The sequence below is a fragment of the Scyliorhinus canicula genome, chromosome 8 (assembly GCF_902713615.1).
Source record: "Scyliorhinus canicula chromosome 8, sScyCan1.1, whole genome shotgun sequence".
Lineage (NCBI taxonomy): Eukaryota > Metazoa > Chordata > Chondrichthyes > Carcharhiniformes > Scyliorhinidae > Scyliorhinus > Scyliorhinus canicula.
Window position 1 is genome coordinate 110,324,252 of NC_052153.1, and position 16,494 is coordinate 110,340,745.

Genomic DNA, 16,494 nt, shown 5'->3' on the forward strand with positions numbered 1-16,494 from the left:
CAATATTCAGCTATTTTCTGCAACATGCAACATACACACGGTAGCATTGTGGATAGCACAATGGCTTCACAAGGAGAAAAAGAATTGTGCAAAGAGTCCGCTCAGCTAGATGTGTAGCATGCCGATAGCTCCAATTTACCCTCGTTGCCAGTTTAGTAAAGGCTTTGGGAGTCCAGCGAGTTGAATTAGTAGATGTATTTATTAAACAAACTAATATATACAAGAGGACCAGTTAAACCTCGATTCCAGACTGGCTGACCTTTCATACAAGAAGTAGAGCAACCTTTCCCTCAGTGGGGGATCTCATATTCATCGAGTATCACGGGGAAAACAATCATCCCCACCCCATGTGTTATATTACCATGATTGGTTATATGTTATATTCTTTGTCCTTTCTTCCAGAAGGATCCGATGTAGTGTTGACAAAGAATATACTAATCAAAAGATTGAAACAAAACTAATTTATTATTACACTACTAATTAAATGATGTCTGCACATTCTACTGAGCTACAGATAATAATTCAGTGATATTGAATCTGTCTTACAGTACTCAATATCTAAATAGTCACTAACTACACTATGATCTAACCTCATGTTAATTCTATCTACTCTAATCTTCTTCTTATGCTTTCACCATGCTTTCTCCTTATACTACTCCCAGAATTCTCTGAGAGGCTGTCTTAAATACAGAGAAGTAGTAAAGCCCTCTAGTGTTTGATTTACAGAGGTGTAATTATTAACCCTTCACCAACCTGACTATATACATATCATTACACTGTGTAGGTTATTACAACCCGCACTTTAAAAAACCTTGACTTAGGTCATGACATAAGAGTGATAATAATCAATCATTCTCATAATCTACCAGGGAAAAGTAATCAACTGCCTGAATTAATGAGCTTCCATTCTCAATCTCAAATAGGAATGTAAAATCATATTTTATGCCACTTAGGTCAATCTTTTTCCGTTTCTTTCGATACAATCGGTCAGGTGGAATAAAATCAGAACCTTGTGGATGTTTGAAATTTGAAATAAAAACAGAAAATGGTGGAAAAACTCAGCAGATCTGGCAGCATCTGTGGAGAGGGAGAGAAATAAAGTTAATGGTTCAAGTCTAATATGACCTTCCATCATAACTCTGACAGGTGAAATGTTTCCTGATGTTGTCTGGGCCGTGTGTCAACATTTCTCATGATGGTTTGGCAGATGTAAGTACAGATCCAGGTTATAGTTCAGGAGGTTTACCTTTTCACAGAGAGTTTTGTCATTTGGAATAAGTGGGGTGAATAGGATAACATGGGATGAGTGCTTCCTCACAATGAGAGGAGACAGGTTGTACCCACATCTCTAACAATTACCTAAATTAAGATTTCCCAAACCTTTCCAGCCACGGAACCCTTTTGACCTCCCAAGAGAACAGACAGAACACGTGAGAAATATTCTTATTGTGTTGAAGAGCCAAACCACAAAAAAATGATTGGTTTAGTGCAATGGGTACAAACATACAAAAACCTAATTTACAGAAATCATTTCTATTTCTTATATGAGAAGTTTTATTTAAAGAACGTATTTAAGTCTTACCTTTATCATTTTTAACAGGGGAGAGTTGCTGCTCCTTTTGTTCAAATGGCAGAGTGTTGCAGGAATGCTGGATTCTTAAATTAGACACACATACCACATTTCACACACACTCACATACACACTCCATCTCACACAAACTTATAACACATACACTCATTACACACAAACACACACACACTCAGCTCACACACACACACACACTCAGCTCACACACACACACACACACTCAGCTCACACACACTCAGCTCACACACACACACACTCAGCTCACACACACACACTCAGCACACATACACACACTCAGCACACACACACTCAGCTCACACACACACTCAGCTCACACACACACACTCAGCACACATACACACACTCAGCACACACACACACTCATTACACACAAACACACACACTCAGCTCACACACACACTCAGCTCACACACACACACTCAGCTCACACACACACTCAGCTCACACACACACTCAGCTCACACACACACTCAGCTCACACACACACTCAGCTCACACACACACTCAGCTCACACACATCTCACACACACACACATTTCACACACACTCAGCTCACACACACTCAGCTCACACACACACTCATCTCACACACACTCATCTCACACACACTCATCTCACACACACATCTCACACACACACTCAGCTCACACGCCCACTCAGCTCACACACACACACAGCTCACACACACGCACGCACTCAGCTCACACGCACACTCAGCTCACACACACACTCAGCTCACACACACACACACAGCTCGCTCACACACACATAGCTCACTCACACACACACAGCTCACACACACACACACAGCTCACACACACACACACAGCTCACACACACAGCTCGCTTACACACACACAACTCACTCACACACACACAGCTCACACACACAGCTCACACACACACACAGCTCACACACACACACAGCTCACACACACACACAGCTCACACACACACACAGCTCACATACACACACAGCTCACATACACACTCAGCTCACACACACACACTCAGCTCACACACACTCAGCTCACACACACAGCTCACACACACACACATACTCAGCTCACACCCACACACTCATTCAGCTCACGCTCACACACACAGCTCACACACACACACAGCTCACACACACACTCAGCTCACACACACACTCAGCTCACACACACACTCAGCTCACACACATACTCAGCTCACATACAAACTCAGCTCACAAACACACTCATAGGCTCTTATCTTTCACTCTCTCCCTCTCACACCTCACTCCCTCTCTCACAGATATGCTCTCATCTCCCACTCACTCAATCTCGCTCACACTCACACAGGGGCTCGTTTAGCTCACCAAGCTAAATCGCTGGCTTTTAAAGCAGACCAAGCAGGCCAGCAGCACGGTTCGATTCCCGTACCAGCCTCCCCGGACAGGCGCCGGAATGTGGCGACTAGGGGCTTTTCACAGTAACTTCATTGAAGCCTACTCGTGACAATAAGCGATTTTCATTTCATTTCCATCTCACACACATTCACTCTCATCTTATTCTTATCTCTCCCACACACACTCTCATATCTCTATCATCTCTCACTCCTTCTCACATACACACTCATCTCTCACTCTTACTCTTGCACCCACTCATATGCTCTCTCTCACAGACACCACATGCACACACACTCATCTCTCAATCGTATCTCACTCTCATCTCTCTCACTCTCATGTCACTCTCATCACACACAATCTCTCTCCCAACTCACACACACTCTCCTTAAATACACTCATCACACACACACACACTCAGCTCACACACACTTAGCTCACTGGCTCACTCATGTCAGACAATCACTTTCTCACTCTCATCTCACACACTCTCACCTCTCACTCCCTCTCTTAGAGGGTCAGAAGTGAGAGTTACGGTCCAGTCCTACACATAATGTGGTGTTTTCAGAGTGTCATTCATAAAAATGGCTTCCAATGGAAAAATTCAACTTCAGATTAGCTAAACAACAGACGATTGTGTGTCGCAGCATAATTACGAAACAGAAATAAACAAAACAAATTGTAAAATCCACAGGATCAGTGTGCAAAACTGTGCAATAGTAAATGAAGCCCATTTAAGCTTGCTAAACCCACCATCTGCAAATGATTCCATACGTCATCTGTCACTGCATTTGAATAGGAAAAGGTCTTGAGGTATGACTGAAAAATAAAGGGGAAAACTGAAATGTTGCGTTTGAAGAAATAAAGACAAAGTCTTCCTTTGAAAACAAACCCAAAACTCTGGAAACAAATTTAAATTGTGTTGCGAATCATGGGGGGGGGGGGGGGGGGGGTGAATTTTCCGCCCCCATTTTTGGTGGGCAGGATTGGAGAAAGGGCTGGGGAATCAAGTGGGAGCCTCAAAGCAGCAGTTACTCTGGCGGGATTTTCCCCACCTCCACCAGTGATGTAAAGGGGTTCCCATCACACACAGGTGAGAACCACATTATAATACATTTAAATATAATTAGCAGGGTTTCCACTGTCGCATCCCCCCATGCTGGAAAGTCCCCTCCGATGGCATGATGTCACGTCAATGCTATTCACGACAGGTATTGAAACTGGCGAACTGAACCTGCAGGGGCACACTGGTAAGTACAGTCCCCAGTGGGGAGAAGGTCATGCCCAGGCTGTACTCTAGCACTGACGCCTGGCACTGTTCCTTGACATTAACTTCTGTTACAGAGGTTCCGTGCGTGATTCTTTAAATTTATTTTAATTTACATTTTTTTGTACATCGGCTCGTCCTTCTCAAGTGCTTAACTTGCTGGTGGGGCAGGCTCATGATATCCTGGAACCCGCTTCCTGTTTTTTTAATAAGTATTTACAAAGTGGGCAGTAGAAGCCAACAGGCAACATGCCACTTCTGCCCAAGTTGCCACTTTGAAAGAAAGAAAATAAAAATCGGAAAATTTTGCCCAATATTTCTATTAACAGAACTTACTGACTCAAAACAGGAAAGATATTTTCAAACTCACTCTTATCCCTTTTGCAAACAGTTCCTCTGTCATAAAATTGGAGACCATATGGATAATGGCGGCACCCTGTGGTTAGAAGAGGAAAAATTGTTTATGTGTCAATATAATAGTGATGTGCCCTGTTACACATCTGACTACTAACACTTGCAATATGAAAATTTAATGTCACTAGAAATTAAAGGCAGCAAATTTCCAAAAGTTAAAAAATACATGAATCAAGTTATAGTATTAAAAGCTTGTGACTATAATACAGACATGGGTCATTCAGCCTCTAGTTACTCATCTTGGTTCCTTTAACCCTTCTTGTCCTTGCCGAACCAAAATCTATAAATCCCAGCTTTGAAATTTTCAACTGACTTGGCCCCAACATCTTTTTGGGGTGAGAGTTCCAGATTTCCATCACCTTTTGTGTCCTGACACCACCTCTGAATGACTTAGTTTTAATTTTAAGGATTTGTCCCTTGTTCTGGACTCCCCCACCAGAGGATATAGTTTCTCTCTATCTAACTGACTGACTGCAATCATCATCTTTAACGCCTCAATAAAATTACATTTAATCCTTTATATGCAAAGCTCATCTCTGCACTCTGCACTTCTAATTTAACCTTTTCTTCCAGTATCATTCTGGTGAATCTGCACTGCCGTGTTGAAGGTCAGTATGTTTTTCCTCAGATTTGATGCACAGAACTGAATGCAATACTACAAATGTGATCTAACTGGAGCTTCGTACAACTGTAGCATAACATAAAACTTTGGCCCTCTTGAGGTGAAGGCTGATATTCCTTTCTAATTACATCTGTACCTATGTTATCGTATTTCTGTATAATTCTTATCTTGTTTGTTTTGAGTTACATCTTTGATAATTTTATTCCCGATTTTATCATTCTAATAATGGAGAAACAGTGACAGATAATTATATTGCACTGTAAGATGGAGTAGCCAATACAACAGGGTGAAAGGATGGAAATGTGCAACAAGAGAGCATGAAATGCCTGGCTGCACATTCTGTAAAACATGGGGATGATGGTGGGGACCAAGAATTTGAGCAGGCTGCCCATTCTGTGGCCTAGAAGAGTGATCCATTGCTGTCCAAGCCCAAGCTTGAGGAACTCAGGTTATCCCCGCTACATACCCCAATGAGATGGAGAGTCTTTGAGAGACGAATTGGGTACAAGACAAGTAAAGAAGAAGATAGGCACATTGTGAGATGAAGAAAATGGATCCTGAAATGTGCTGGCTCAGCCACCTTCAGGAGAGCAGAGGAAGAAATAACTCTGAATCGTGGCTTTGATGACTTTCCTCACCTCCAGCAGGTTTTACTGAAAAGCACTAGAAGAGTTGATCTTCTGGAACTTGTCTTACCTCAGCTTCATAATGGGCATGATTGATCAAATGCTTGATAGCAAATGAGTCCACATAGATGGTGATGGCAAATGTTCCCAGGATTTTGCATTATGAAGAAAATATTTGGAGATTAAGCAGACAATGCATCTCAGAGTGGTAATGGTTCTTCAATAGAGGTCCATGTGGATCAAGCATGAAAAAGGGATATTCATGGTACAAACTAACATTGCCCAATAACTGAGCTTTAAAAAAATACAACTTTGACCTCTGATTTCAGTCTAAGTTTCATAATGATCATAGTATAATTCAAGTCTATTAAAGTAGGAAATGATGCAAGATAGTCTTTGCTTTATTCATCTGGAAAATAAATGTTTCCTGAAATTTCAGCATCTTTTGCTGGGTTGCTCAGGGTATGAAAACAGAAAAAACAATTACTAGAAAAAGTCAGGAAGTTTTATTTCTCTGTAAATTTAGAGTACCCAATTCATTTTTTCCAATTAAGGGGCAATTTAGCATGGCCAATCCACCTACCCTGCACATCTTTGGGTTATGGGAGCGAAATCCACGCAAACACGGGGAGAATGTGCAAACTCCACACGGACAATGACCCGGGGCCGTGATCAAACCTGGGACCTCGGCGCCGTGAGACAGCAGTGCTAACCACTGCGCTACCGTGCTGCCCTGAAAAGTCAGGAAGTTTGTTAGAATCTGTAGAGAGAAAAAAAATTAACATTTCAAGTCCATATGACTCTTTCCGGAACTTAGGATATAAAGCACCAAAACTGACCATATTGTATTTGTTTTCTCAAATAGTATGGGAGTTGGTAAGCTCAGTTGGTTATCTGGCTGGTGTATGGTACAGAATGGTTGAAGCCCTGTACTTGCTGCAGCAATATATGGAGGTTTGCCTGCTCACATTGCCCCATGCTTGATGTAAAGTGGTGCCCCTCAAGCTATATAACCACTTTTCTCACTCCAAAAGAGGGAGATGCAATGATTCCTGTTATGGGAGGAGAAACCTGAAGCACTTTATTTTCTCAGCATCTGTCTGTAAGCAACGTTGTTTTAATTTTTGAAGCAAGTTTTTGAAGCAATCCCGTGGCATATGAGGTTAAATTTTGAAGTGAATCTTAGCAAACTCTCTTTGAAGTGAAACAAAGGTGTAGTTTATTCATACATTCACACCCGGGCAATGGTTGCAATTTCATATACACACATAAACGCACAGAAAGAAGATGAAAAATAGGAGTTTTTAATCCATTGAATAACTTAAAAGAAAAAGAACCACAGATATGGATATCAATTATATTGTCGTAGTTCAAAAAGTCCAGAGAGGGTTACATCATGGAGGAGTTACAGTTCAGGGAGGATCAGTTAACTGAACCATAAAGATGCATGGCATTGAGGGTAAAGTAGTAGCATGGATAGAGGATTGGTTAATTAATAGAAAGCAAAGAGTGGGGATTAATGGGTGTTTCTCTGGTTGGCAATCAGTAGCTAGTGGCGTCCCTCAGGGATCAGTGTTGGGCCCACAATTGTTCACAATTTACATAGATGATTTGGAGTTGGGGACCAAGGGCAATGTGTCCAAGTTTGCAGATGACACTAAGATGAGTGGTAAAGCGAAAAGTGCAGAGGATACTGGAAGTCTGCAGAGGGATTTGGATAGGTTAAGTGAATGGGCTAGGGTCTGACAGATGGAATACAATGTTGACAAATGTGAGGTTATCCATTTTGGTAGGAATAACAGCAAACGGGATTATTATTTAAACGATAAAATATTAAAGCATGCCGCTGTGCAGAGAGACCTGGGTGTGCTAGTGCATGAGTCACAGAAAGTTGGTTTACAGGTGCAACAGGTGATTAAGAAGGCAAATGGAATTTTGTCCTTCATTGCTAGAGGGATGGAGTTTAAGACTAGGGAGGTTATGTTGCAATTGTATAAGGTGTTAGTGAGGCCACACCTGGAGTATTGTGTTCAGTTTTGGTCTCCTTACTTGAGAAAGGACATACTGGCACTGGAGGGTGTGCAGAGGAGATTCACTAGGTTAATCCCAGAGCTGAAGGGGTTGGATTATGAGGAGAGGTTGAGTAGGCTGGGACTGTACTCGTTGGAATTTAGAAGGATGAGGGGGGGATCTTATAGAAACATTTAAAATTATGAAGGGAATAGATAGGATAGATGCGGGCAGGTTGTTTCCACTGGCGGGTGAAAGCAGAACTAGGGGACATAGCCTCAAAATAAGGGGAAGTAGATTTAGGACTGAGTTTAGGAGGAACTTCTTCACCCAAAGGGTTGTGAATCTATGGAATTCCTTGCCCAGTGAAGCAGTTGAGGCTCCTTCATTACATGTTTTTAAGGTAAAGATAGATAGTTTTTTGAAGAATAAAGGGATTAAGGGTTATGGTGTTCGGGCCGGAAAGTGGAGCTGAGTCCACAAAAGATCAGCCATGATCTCATTGAATGGCGGAGCAGGTTCGAGGGGCCAGATGGCCTACTCCTGCTCCTAGTTCTTATGTTCTGATTCTTATGAACCAGGAGTTGCAGAATTCCTTTAAAGTTGAGGGTGACAGAGCAAATCCTGGTTTGTTCAGCAGGTGATGGCAGGGGTCTCCCAGAAAGAGAGGCTTCGAGGAAGCTTAGGTTTTATGTAGGCTGTTGGTTCGTCTGGAGTCCTGCCCTGGTGTTTGTAGGCTGGAGGTTAAACAATAGACTGAGCTATGAGTCTAGAAATGTAATATTAATACTTTCTAAGGATCAGAAGCTTAGGTAATATAACATTGCTTATTCTTATTCTCAGGCAGCCCTTTGGAGACAAGGATGACTTGCATCCAATGTAAAAATTAGCTCTCAGCTGACTGAGGAGTCCGATGCATGACTTCTGGCACAGGTGGGGCAGATGGTTGTTGGAGGAACAGGTAGCTGGAGTGCCTGGGTTGCCACACGCTCTTTTTGCTGTTGACTCTTGGCTTCAGCTTAGTCTTGCTGATGAAACTAGACGTGCTGAGCTCCTTCCTGGCTGCTTTTCCTCTACTTCGGACAGTTTTGGGCCAGGGATTCCCAGATGTCAGTGGTGATGTTACACTTGTTCAAGGAGGATTAACATTGTCTATTAATAAGATGTAGGCTAACAAGACGTCTCTATTCCTCTGGTCAAATGATATTCTTCACCTTTTGGAGATAATTGTTGGCTATTAATAACTCTTCAGGTTTAATGGGTTTCATTGATTCTCCTTTTGTCACAGGATCAGCTGGAGTGACAGACTGTCTGATAATCCCTGGTTTCGTTGATTGTGATGTGTCTCCATAATGAAAGTTGTGACATGCCACAAGAATGAGGGTTGAGCGTTGGTCCTGTAACTACAGTTAGAAATTTCTAGAAACTGCAGTTGCCCTGTGAATCATGTGAGCTATAACAACCATCTTTCAGCTAAGCAAAGCAATTTTTAAATAAGCTAAAAAGGTTGATTTAAAGTGTTTATAATCTCTTTCATGTCTTGGGGTCATGACATCCTTCATAGTAAAAATAAGTAAAGTCTCCATAGTCCCAATGATCATAGGCTGCTTTCCTTTTTGGGGGGGGGGGGGGGGGGGGGTGGCGGGAGCTGACTGGTGGTGATTTAACTTGGGGCAGGGTTGAGAATGCAGGGCCTTCATGAATAATCTCAGCTGGTATGGGAAATTAACCAGTGGCCTTGTTCTGTTCACAAATCAACTGTCCAGCCAACAGAGCTAAACCAGCCCCCCATGCGATGGCTCCATGCACTGTTGTGGATTATGACTAATTATCTCATCAGTGAGAGTGATTTCATCATGATCAAAAGAATTCACACCCATAAATGCTAAGGGTGAGAGCGATAGTGATCTTATTTCTACACTTAAGTGTCAACTGCTTGTGGACTGTGACTTTAACCCATCTTGGAATGAGTCACAGATTCAGCCAAGGTAAAGCTGCTTTTCTAAAACTAGGTCCCTACATGGTCAAAGAACAAAGAACAAAGAAAAGTACAACACAGGAACAGGCCCTTCGGCACTCCAAACCTGCGCCGACCATGCTGCCTGTTTGAACTAAAATCTTCTACACTTCCGGGGTCCGTATCCCTCTATTCCAATCCAATTCATGTATTTGTCAAAATGCCCCTTAAATGTCACGATCATCACTGCTTCCACCACCTCCTCCGACAGCAGGTTTCAGGCACCCACTATCCTCTGTGTAAAAAACCTGCTTCGTACATCTCCTCTAATCCTTGCCCCTCGCACTTGAAACCTAATGTCCCCCAGAAATTGACCCATCTACCCTGGGAAAAAGCCTCTGACTATCCACTCTGTCTATGCCCCTCATAATTTTGTAGACCTCTATCAGGTCACCCCTGAACCTCCTTAGTTCCAGTGAGAACAAACCAAGTTTATTCAACCTCTCCTCATAGCTAATGCCCTCCATACCAGGTGACATCCTGGTAAATATTTTCTGCACCCTCTCTAACGCCTCCACATCCTTCTGGTAGTGTGCTGACCAGAATTAACAATATCCTCCAAGTGTGGCCTAACTAAGATTCTATACAGCTGCAACATGGCTTGCCAATTTTTATACTTAATGCCCCGGCCAATGAAGGCAAGCATGCCGTAATGCCTTCTTGACTACCTGCTCCACCTGTGTTGCCACTTTCTGACTGTCAATACTCTTGAAGGTTCTACCATTCACTGTATATTCCCTACCTGTATTAGACCTTCCAAAATGCATTACCTCACATTTGTCCGGATTAAACTCCATCTGCCATCTCGACGCCCAAGTCTCCAAACGATCTAATTCCTGCTGTATCCTCTGACAGTCCTCATCGCTATCTGCAATTCCAACAACCTTTGTGTCGTCTGCAAACTTACTAATCAGACCAGTTACATTTTCCTCCAAATATACTATGAACAGCAAAGATGCCAGCACTGATCCCTGAGGAACACCACTAGTCACAGCCCTCCAATCAGAAAAGCACCCTTCCATTGCTACTGTCTGTCTTCTATGAGCTAGCCAGTTCTGTATCCATCTTGCCAGCTCACCTCTGATCCCATGTGACTTGATCTTTTGTACCAGTCTGCCATGACGGACCTTGTCAAATGCCTTACTGAAGTCCATATAGACAACATCCACTGCCCTACCTGCATCAATCATCTTTGTGACCTCCTCGAAAAACTCTATCAAGTTAGTGAGACACAACCTCCCTTTCACAAAACCGTGCTGCCTCTCGCTAATATGACCCCTTGCTTCCAAATGGGAGTAGATCCTGTCTCGAAGGATTCTCTCCAGTAATTTCCCTACCACTGACGTAAGGCTCACCGGCCTGTAGTTCCCTGGATTACACTTGCTACCCTTCTTAAACAAAGGAACATCATTGGCTATTCTCCAGTCCTTCGGGACATCACCTGAAGACAGTGAGGATCCAAAGAATTCTGTCAAGGCCTCAGCAATTTCCTCTCATGCCTCCTTCAGTATTCTGGGGTCAATCCCATCAGGCCCTGGGAACTTATCCACCGTAATATTTTTCAAGACGCCCAACACCTTGTCTTCTTGGATCTCACTGTGACCCAGGCTATCTGCACACCCTTCTCCAGACTTAACATCCACCAATTCCTTCTCTTTGGTGAATACTGATGCAAAGTATTTATTTAGTACCTCTCCCATTTCCTCTGGCTCCTCACATAGATACCGCCTCCTGTCCTTCAGTGGGCCAACCCTTTCCCTGGCTACCTTCTTGCTTTTTATGTACGTGTAAAAAGCCTTAGGATTTTCCTTAAACCGATTTGCCAATGACTTTTCGTGAACCCTTTTAGCCCTCCTGATTCCCTGCTTAAGTTCCTTCCTACTTTCCTTATATTCCACACAGGCTTTGTCTGTTCCCAGCCTTCTATCCCTGACAAATGTCTCCTTTTTCTTTCAGACAAGGCCGACAATATCCCTTGTTATGCAAGGATCGCAAAATTTGCCATAATTATCCTTCTTCCTCACAGGAACATGCCGGTCCTGAATTCCTTTCAACTGACATTTGAAAGCCTCCCTCATGTCAGATGTTGATTTACCCTCAAACATCCGCCCCCAATCTAGGTTCTTCAGTTCCCACCTAATATTGTTATAATTAGCCTTCCCCCAATTTAGCACATTCACCCTAGGACCACTCTTATCTTGTCCACCAGCACTTTAAAACTTACTGAATTGTGGTCACTGTTCCCGAAATGCTCCCCTACTGAAACTTCTACCACCTGGCTGGGCTCATTCCCCAATACCAAGTCCAGTACAACCCCTTCCCCAGTTGGACTATCTACATATTGTTTTAAGAAGCCCTCCTGCATGCTCCTTGCAAACTCTACCCCGTCCAAGCCCCTAGCACTAAGTGAGTCCCAGTCAATATTGGTGAAGTTAAAGTCTCCCATCACAACAACCCTGTTGCTTTTACTCCTTTCCAAAATCTGTCTACCTATCAGCTCCTTGGACATCCTCTTGCATGTAAGCTGAAGCATATACATTTTTCAGGCCATGTACTTATATGAGGAGTGTTGTCTCCTTTGTCAGTGCCTAATTCTCCATCTGTGGTGCTTTCTATCTGTGGTACTGTTCCTTCTTTACATCCTCCTCCATGGTAGTGTTAGGCAAGGGGCAGAGTATGATCCCAGTGATGGTTGATGCACATTCAAAATGGCCAGAAGCCACAATCATGAAGTCCACAGCAATCGAACAGACAATTGATAGACTAGATGAGGTATTTGCAAGGTTCGGATGGCTGGACCAACATGTGAGTGGCAATGGGATTCAACTTACATCAACAGAATTTGAAGATTACTTGAAGTAGATTGGTATGCACCATATTAAATATGCTCCACATCACCCAGCAACCAACTGGTTGGCCGAACGCTTTGTACAATTGCTCAAATGCGGAGAAAAGGCATCAAGAAATCAAGATTCTTTACCCAGACGTGTTAACAACTTTCTAATGTCATAGAGAAATTCTGCTCATCAGTGCAGGAAATGACAAAAAATGCAGACTCGATGGGGTGTTCCTCTCCAAGGCCAAAAAAACTGACCAACTGCTGTTGAATAGGGGGGTGTTTCTCGGCGCTGCATCCACTGACAAACAACCCTCCAAATGCACCCAAATGCGGATTCTGTTTTTTTCCCATTGAATCACTTCCATGGACGTCCATGGCATCTGGTATGATATCATATCATTCGATGGTATGGTATCATACCAAAAGCTCAACCACTTCTGGAAATCAGATGGCAGGGCAAAATACCTGCCACTGGGGTGCCAATCAACCACACCATATTAAGATAGTCACAACTGAGTTGGGCTGGTTATGCAGCCAGAATGCCTGACACTTATTAGCAAATTGAATCTTCAGTGGAGAGCTTGGGCGGGATTCTCCCCTAACCGGCAGGGCGGGCCGTACCGGCGGCGAGGAGTGGCGTGAACCACTCCGCACCTTCAGGGGCTAGGCTGGCGCCGGCGGGGTTGGTGCTGCACCAACCGGCGCCGATGGGCCTCCACCGGCCGGCGCGAGTTGAAGCATGCGTGGGAACGCCAGCGTGTACTGGCATTATCCCAGCGCATGCGCAGGAGGGTTCTTCTCCGTGCCGGCCATGGCGGACCGTTACACCAGCCGGTGTGGAGGGAAAGAGTGCCCCCACAGTGCAGGTCCACCCATGGATCGGTGGGCCCCAATCACGGGCCAGGCCACCGTGGCCCCCCCCCCCCCCCCCCCCCCAGGGTCAGATCCACCCGTGCGCCCCCAAGGACTCTGCAGGCCGCCCGCAGAGCCAGGTCCCGCTGGTACGGACCTGGTATAATTTACGCCGGCGGGCCGGCCGGAAACGGGTGGCCACTCGGCCTATTGCGAGGCGGAGAATCGCCGGGGGTCGCCGCTACCAACGGCCCCCGACCGACGCGACGCGATTCCTGCCCGCCAAAAAACCGGTGCGGGAGAATCCGGCGTTGGGGAAGCGGGGCGGGATTCTCCGGCCCAGCATGGGGTCGGAGAATCCCGCCCTTTGAGTCTGGGTGCAATCTCATGGTGGTCAAAGGAAGCACTACAAGGAACTTTGAAGACTTCACTTTGGATTTTAAAAAATATATTTATTGAAGGCTTTTTGCAAAAATCTTTACAAATAATTCACACGATAAACCTCATCATTACAGCCAGTTCCTCCTTTCACACGGATTTGGGAAGGATAACAAAAGAGCAGGAGGATTCAGGATAAAACCCATGTCCCCCACACTCCCACAGCACCAGAGGGCGCCAATAACAAAGAGAAGGTAACCAGTTCTCCCCAAGACCATCATCGGATAATCGCTAGATTTTTTAACCTCAAAATAACAAAAATAGAAAGCAAAAGACACACCACTAGGTCTAATGGGGTTTTTCTCTTATTCATAGTGAGGCCTTAAGGCCATACCATCTACCTCTATGCTAAACCATCAACCCACCACCTCGATGTGGCACTCCTCGGGCGCAATTCTCCCAAAGGGAGACAAACAGCTGACGCCGGAGTGAAACCCGGAGTGTTTCACTCCGGCGTCGGAGGCCGCTCCTCGCCCCCTATTCTCCCCACCCCAGGGGGCTAGGAGCGGCGGCGCGTGAATTTCGTGCGCCGGGCCTTGACGCTTGCATCAAAGCAGCGTGCTGGGAATGACGCGGCCGGCGGCGCCTAAGTGATGTCAGCTGCGCATGCACAGGTTGGCCGGCGCCAAACCGCACATGCGCGGTTGCCGACTTCCCCTCCGCTGCCCCGCAAGACATGGCGGCTTGATCTTGCGGGGCGGCGGAGGGAAAAGAGTGCGTCTTTTAGAGACGCTGGCCCGACGATCGGTAGGCACCGATCGCAGGCCAGACTCCTCCTGAGCACGCCCGTGGTGCTCGATCCTCCCTCCGCACCCCACAGGCCCCACACGCAGCTGTCGCGGGATGTTCACGCCGGCAGCGACCAGGTGTGGTTGGCGCCGGCGTGAACCGGTCGGGTTCGGCAGGCCACTCGGCCCATCCGGGCCAGAGAATCGCCGGGCGCCGTTAGAAACGGCGAGCGGCGATTCTCCGAGCGGCCTGTTGCAAAACGCGACCCGCCATTTTTGGAGGGTGGGAGAATCGCAGGGGGTGCCAGGGCGGTGTGGCATGATTCGCCCGGCCCTCCCGCGATTCTCCCACCCGGCGTGGGGGTCGGAGAATCGCGCCCCTCATCTTCCCTACAAATAAGATGGAGTGTATCACAAAAATATATACCTTCCCAGTAAATCCAAGTATATCAGCACATAAAAATAAGAGGATAGATAAATATTGCACGACTGTCAAGACATACAACCCACACGGCACGTACATCAATAGGAAGAAGGAGATCCACAGCCACAAAACAAGGCCTCCCTTCTTCCATCAGCTGAGAATATCAGCAGAAAAACACCAACAAGGATACAAAGAGTGATCCCAGGTTTCGAAGGATAACAACGAAAAAAAATTGGCTCGGTACCCATTTTATACCCTTATCAGGATAAAAGACAACACCACATAATCAGGAATAAAATCATAAGGGAACAAAATTTAGTTTTGACGAGGAACTGCAGAACAATACAGCATTTACAGACCTAGAAAAGGCCAAAGTCATGATCAGATCATCGAGGAACATCCAAGATTCACCGAGAGCTTCACCGAAATCTTGGCACTTCCTCTATGTCATCAACCTGAATCCCAGGTGAACGAGAACCCTGGCGCCAGTAGGTGATAAAGACTCATCGCTCCCAGTCACCTTCAACCCCCCTCGACGACCACTGAGGTCAAGACAACCATAAGACCAGTGTTTGTGGTCACCAACTGACCCCAGCCTCGAGACCGGATGAAATATACTTATCGAACTCACGACGCCCAGCCCCCAGGTCGAGATTGTGAAAGCATGGCAGCATGTTCTCAAAATCAGCCAGGTATTTCACCGCACTCCTTTTGGGGTACAAAGCTCACAATCTCCCTTTCTGGCCTCAGTTCCCCGACTCAAACAAGATATTCAACGCACCAAACAGCAGGATTTCCAAGGATTGAAGGTGAACACTCACCTAAGAAACCTCCCTCTCGACTAAGAAGACTCTCATCTCTCCCTCATCCATTTTCTGTAAGATATCTCGCAATTCATCACAGTGAGCCCTTATAATCTGTGTCGGGGAGCCAAAAATATCAACCACATCTTGACTCACAAAGGCAACCCTCATTTAGAGCCAAACAGCACCACCGTGAACAGGGCCCCACCCCAGCCGTTTCCAACCATCTCACATTGACGAGGATGCCTTCAACTTAATTCGGCTCCCCGTTGCCAAAAATTTAACCAGGAATTTTCAGAAACGTAGTAAAGACCAGGATCAAATAATCACGAGTCGTGCAATAGATAAAAGAGGATGAGTAGCAACAGAGATCTAAAAAATGCAGCCACTCCCCCGCCTACATCACGTGACCCCCTACTTCGGATTTTTTATATCGACTTCAAGTCCTGTGAAAGGCTCAATCAGGATCACTGCAC

At 45.2% G+C, this 16,494-nt stretch overlaps 1 protein-coding gene across 1 annotated transcript in view; it reads right to left on the reverse strand.

The window, feature by feature from the left end:
- Positions 1-16,494, reverse strand: part of LOC119970440 (aminopeptidase Q-like) — a 239,078-nt gene that overhangs the window by 118,116 nt on the left and 104,468 nt on the right. Inside the window, exons 8-9 of the mRNA XM_038805049.1 lie at positions 4,616-4,681; positions 3,732-3,797 (exon numbers count right to left, since the gene is read on the reverse strand). Of these exons, the coding sequence (XP_038660977.1) occupies positions 3,732-3,797; positions 4,616-4,681 (132 nt within the window). The remainder of the gene's footprint in view (positions 1-3,731; positions 3,798-4,615; positions 4,682-16,494) is intronic.